At 44.2% G+C, this 6,000-nt stretch overlaps 1 protein-coding gene across 2 annotated transcripts in view; it reads right to left on the bottom strand.

The window, feature by feature from the left end:
- Nucleotides 1-6,000, bottom strand: part of LOC310780203 (uncharacterized protein) — a 50,739-nt gene that overhangs the window by 5,428 nt on the left and 39,311 nt on the right. For both annotated transcript variants that reach the window (XM_083640776.1, XM_083640777.1), the window contains 2 exons: nt 4,572-4,673; nt 1,362-1,571 (listed from right to left, as the gene is read on the bottom strand). In XM_083640776.1, coding sequence (XP_083496902.1) covers nt 1,362-1,571; nt 4,572-4,673 — 312 coding nt within the window. The remainder of the gene's footprint in view (nt 1-1,361; nt 1,572-4,571; nt 4,674-6,000) is intronic.

Here is a 6,000-nt window from a genome sequence, read left to right as displayed (position 1 = left end):
GCTCGTAGCTCAGTTTGAAATAGACTCTGAGCCAGTAGCCTAGCTCGTAGCTCAGTTTGAAATAGACTCTGAGCCAGTAGGCTAGCTCGTAGCTCAGTTTGAAATAGACCCTGAGCCAGTAGGCTAGCTCGTAGCTCAGTTTAAAATAGACTCTGAGCCAGTAGGCTAGCTCGTAGCTCAGTTTGAAACAGACTCTGAGCCAGTAGGCTAGCTCGTAGCTCAGTTTGAAATAGACTCTGAGCGAGTAGGCTAGCTCGTAGCTCAGTTTGTGAGGCCAATGCGGAAGTAATCTAAACTTGCATTCTTTCGAATCGCCTGCAGGAGGCGACTCCACTGGCTGCAAAAAGGAGTCCGTTTACATGGACTTCTCTCTTGATTGATGACACTTTCCTAATGAGTTGATGTGTGTGTGTGTGTGTGTGTGTGTGTGTGTGTGTGTGTGTGTCTCAATGACTAGTTTCAACTCTTCTTCAATACAGCCTGATGCTCATTTAGTCCATTTAAAGTCAAATAGATGATAAAGCAGACTATGTCTTTGGGCCTGATTGACAGGTCGCCTGGTCCAGTGATCACACAGCTCGCTGATCACAGACCAATAGCAGCTCTTCTCGTCCAAATTCAGGTCACTTCCGTCTCCAAATAACCAAGATGGAGACGGTGAAAATGCAAACCTCGAGGCTTCAAAACGCGAGACCAAAAACCAACGGGTGACGTCACTGTAGCTACGTCTATTCACCTGATCATTTACCCATATCAGGACGCTTCTGCATCACATCATTTTGGAATCGTTATTCCGTTTTAGACCCGGAAGTAGATTACTCCCACTTTTATCTTTTTTTTTTGTTTTCAAGAAAGAAAAACATACTGTTATAATGTTTAAATATTTTTTTTCTGGACGTAACATACCGTAAATTCCAAATATGTGACCAGTTTATCAGAATAATGCTTATTTGGAAATTGTTAACGAGCAGTGAGTATCTGTCAACCCCTACTGTAGGCTACTGGCAGTGAGAAAACACTGTCGACGTGCTTTTGCAACTAACGTTATGCTGACCGGGTACAGCCATCGGCTCCTCGCAGCAGTAACGCTATGACCACATAACTGAAGTTGGCCACACTCGCCGCAGTGTAGCTGCTGAATGTTGACCAACTTCATTCATAGTTGACACAGTTTATAGATATTTTCCGGCCAAAGAACAAATACAATTGCGTCTGACACGGAAGAGAAAAAGTGGGCAGGGCAACATAAGGTGAATATAGTTATACGGTCTATTTCTACAACACATTAACGTTTGACTGCAATCCGTCTGTAGACTGAGAGCTCTGCCACCCCGTGCACATCATCTAAGGGCTTGCGGTACCTGCAGCAGCAGCTCCTCCCGGCGCCTCCTCTGTGTCCTCCAGCGCTCCACCCTCTGCGCCTCCTCGCGCTCCTTCTCGTGCAGCAGCTCCTGCAGGAAGGCAGCGCTCACCACCTCCTCCCCCTCCCCCAGCAGGAAGGCGTTCTTGAAGCGGTTATACAGCATGGAGGCTTTGTCCATGATGGCCTGACTCCGCCTGTACGAGCGCATCTACACACACACACACACACACACAACACACAACACAACACACACACACGGAAAAGTGCACACATCCTTTACTTATGTAGAAGATATCATTCAAAGAGTATTAAGCTTAAAAGATCGCCCTCCAAACACGTTTTAAGATGTATAAAGGCATCAGTAATACTTTGATTAATAATTTGTCCGATATGGTTTTTCCCCCAAAAAAGGTGGAGATATAATGTGTGAAAGCTGGGAGAGCGCGAGACGAGAGAGAGAAAAAACGATGCAACGTTTGTCTGAAACGTTGCATCGTTTTTGTCTGCCGTGCAGTAAAACTGAAGTAACTACTAGCCTGTTTTTTAAATGCCAGGAGTAGAAAGTAAGTACAGATATTTGTGTTAAAAAATGTAGGGAGTAAAAGTAAAAAATCATGTCAGGAGATATTTGCTTAGTTGTTTTTCAAGTTTCAAATAAACCATATCTAATCTCATTCATGTTTGGCGGTAAGCAACTTTTACTAAGTCATGTATTGCTATTGCATATCAACTTTTTGCTCACGTGGAATTTATAATGGTAGGACCATTAGTTACTGTCCACTAGGGGTGGGACGATTCACTTATCTCCAGATTCGATACTATCACAAGACTTGGGTGCCGATTCGATATATATTGCGATTCTTAAGTATTGCGATTCTACGATTATTGCGATTCGATATTACGATTTCTTGCGTTTTTTGTTTCTTTACTTACTTTTACCACTTAACTCATTGAATGCCAATGACGACAGCTGTCGTCAATTCAAATACTGACGTAGAGTGCCAAAGACGACGATTGTCGTCAATTGCGTTTTTTGACGGGGGGGGGGTCAATCGAAGCCAGATCTATGTCCTGTAACATTTTGGGACATGTTGAATGTCTATAACCTATTTTACCGAGCCATTAGGTGGCGACAGTGCTCTCCAGATGACAGAAGTGTCAAGGAATACAGCCTGACAAAGCCGTGATCAAAGACAAACCGCGCTCATTGCTGTTGGCAAGCAGCCCAGAGCCATCATGTAGATGGCTCTGGGCTGCTTGCCAAGAGCAATCAATCCGCACACACAACTGCAGCTCCTCTGCCTGTCTGTCTGTCTGCATAGTTTCTTCACACGAGTACCCCATAGAAAGGCAGCACCCAACGCTGAAGGGCCAACCATTACCTGCAGTCGCGTTGGGCATTTCCTCATTGCTGCTGTGAGCTGCCAGGAGAAAACAGAGGCTCCGAATAGACTTTGTGCGTGTGGGGAGGAGTTGGCAGCTGACTCGGGGAGAGGCGGGGAGAGGGGGGGGGGGGCAGGGGGGTGGGGCGCGCATGCACCACAGAACTAAACCAGGTCACATCATCAGAAAAGATTAGCTAGAGTCAGTGAATGTGCTTGAAATAATGCATTTCACAAAAGGCTGAATATCTCAGCTTCCTGATAGAAAAGCATATTTTTGCTGTTTTTGACCTATCTTCTCCGGCTGATAACTAAAGAACGGAAAATGGTATCAATAAACTTTTTTTTGCTGATGATACAATAGAGTCTCCTTGTTCTTTTTGCGTGTTCGGTGTTTACATAGTAATATCACACAATATTCTGTGGGCCTCGAGAAATCACTGAAAACGCTCTGAAACTCTGGCACTGGGAGCGTCCGTTCTCCAAAAGTGGCTGGCACTCAATGAGTTAAAAGCTCATGAACACACCAAAGTCACAAGAACCACTTCCCAATCCCAACTTGGAAAATAGGACAATCTGAGGAGCATGTAAATGCAGCATTACAAGTTACAATGTAGAAGTAAACTCTGTGTGTGTATGTGTGGGTGTTCGTGCGTATGTGTGTGTGTGCGTGTGCATGTGTGTGTGCGTTAGAGATGAGCCGATTTGCGATCAAATCGTAAATTGACGATTGAAGGGAGTGATCGCCAATTGGCTTTTCTACAGCGGAATTTAAGGCGATTTGAACTAATTTATTACCATTAAAAATGATAAAAAATAATCTCTAGAAGCTGCGCTCTATTGTACTTAGAGATGTTTCTGGCGGAGCGCCCACAGAGCTCCGTTAATCAGCAGGAGTTACAGCGCTCCTCTGCTCGTCTCTAGTCACTAGTCCTCTCTGCTTCTCTCCAGTCCAGTTTCCTCATAAGCACCGTCAAGTCAGCCAGAATGTAAAAGTATGTCTTCCACAGCGGGCTTTCAAAATTCATTGTAACGTTAACCTTGATATGAATTCTGAGTACCGGTAATGCTTTAAACTAGTTTCACTTCATATGCAATCGTAACATCACAACCAGTATTTTTGATGTGTAACATGCTGTATTTTATGGAGCTTCCTCATAGTTAAGGCTATGAGTGATTTAAGTTGATTTTGCACTGCGTGCTTTTATTTGTAAGGCTAGAAACAGAAGTGGTTGTGTTATTTGCCGTGCTCTTGAAACTGCCTCTGGTTCTCTCTGCAGCCGTCATTGTCACGCACCTCTGAATAAATCTCATGACGATCTCGTTCAAACTTTATTCCAGCCTCAGTTTTGTTACTTTCTGTTCCCAGTGCAACTGCAACAGTTACATGACCTTACAGCCTCTGTGTTACTTTCTATGAAGAGTGTAACAGTTACATGACCTTACAGCCTGTGTTACTTTCTATGAACAGTGCAACTGCAGGGGGAACGTTTCAGCAAGAGTGAGGCGGCTTCTGAACGCATGGGTCGCTCTCTCTTTAATCTTTTCTCTTATAAATGCATAATCTAACGTTTCGTTTGTTCCCCTACAGGCTGTATTCAATCATATTATGATCGATTGTTTTCCCCCTCCAAAGTATTAATGCCATTAAATAAGAATAGGTCTCCTTATCAAAAGTACATCAAATTAATAGATTATGGTGATTGCATCATCTATCGCCAATCTCTAATGACCACGATTGGATGATATGAAAATAGGGACGATCTAACATCCCTTGTGTGTGTGTGTGTGTGTGTGTGTGTGTGTGCGTGTGTGTGTGTTCATACCTTCCGCAGCGTGCCGATGAGCTCACTGTGTCTCTGGACGTGTTGAGACTTCAGATAGACCATACTGAGCTGATCCAATGCCTGGATACACTTAGCTATGTCCTGAGAGAGAGACAGAGGGAGAGAGAGACAGAGAGAGACAGAGGGAGAGAGAGACAGAGGGAGAGAGAGACAGAGAGAGGGAGAGAGAGACAGAGAGAGACAGAGGGAGAGAGAGACAGAGGGAGAGAGAGACAGAGAGAGAGAGAGAGAGACAGAGAGAGAGAGGGAGAGAGGGAGGGAGATAATGTTGGCTTGTTATGTCTGTATACTTAAGCAATAGCTCACTTCAGGCCATGATATATGCTTATTATACCACACCTAATGGCCGCGTGTCGTCCTTTAATGTTTCGATTTCGGTAGGCAGCTAGCAAACGTTATCGCCGTTAGCTAGCTTGCGGCTAGCTAGCTCAGCTGTCGCATAGTGATGACGTCACTAGCAGGAGACGACAGTAAACACTACCGCAAGGCACTCTGGGTATTATGGTGACACGGGTTGGCTTAGGTCGGAACTCCCGTTTGCAAGGCTAGCAGGGTAGCTAGCTACCATTTGTTTTCTCAGAGGCGGAGTGTTTCGGGCTCTAGCTGTGGTATTATGCTAAATAGCTAGCGGCTAAATATACCACAGCTGTGAACCAATCAGATTGATTTGAGAGAGCCGTTCTATAACGTATTACCAACTGTTGAATAAATGTATCTGACGAGAAGTAAATGAACTCATCATATGACATCTTATATTATTTAGAATGATTTCCCAAGGGAGAATGTCCACAAACAAACAAACAATAAATATAACAAAGAGAGGGGAAGGGGGGGGGGGGGAAGTTTGTCTGCAGTAATGCCGTTTTACCACAAGATGGCACCAGGCAGATCTATCAGAATTCAACATAAATGTCTATCATACATCTGTGGGTGGGTGTTAAACCCTCAATAGGCAGTTTCACATCCTGTAACCAATCCTGAAGCTACGTGGAGATGTTCTTGAGATGTAATAATATAAACCAATCGGTTTTCACCTCTTTCCTCAAGCTTCCGTTCAAATAATCCTGCTCCATTTGTTTTGATGAATAAATAAATGAATGGATAGCTTGACACCTCCCTCGCTGTCTAAAAGCGGCGATCTCACCCTCTCATTCGTGAACACTTTCTCATAATGGTGGAATCGATGAGGTGAGCGAGTAAACTCGTTAAAGTAGTTCACATTTTAAGCTTGTAAAACTTGTTCAACTCGTGAACATCTTCACCAAGTAAACTTGTTACAACTAGCAAACTTGGTACCTGCCTCTTTTTACACGTGACCTTCAGCAGGAGACAGATCTGTCAAAGTGACACTGGTCACCGCCGGTGAGCCTTCTCTGTCGGTACGGTTAGATTAGCTAGTAGGGCTGTG

Source organism: Poromitra crassiceps (genome assembly GCF_964638095.1).
Source record: "Poromitra crassiceps genome assembly, chromosome: 7".
Lineage (NCBI taxonomy): Eukaryota > Metazoa > Chordata > Actinopteri > Beryciformes > Melamphaidae > Poromitra > Poromitra crassiceps.
This window is presented reverse-complemented; position numbering and strand designations above follow the sequence as displayed.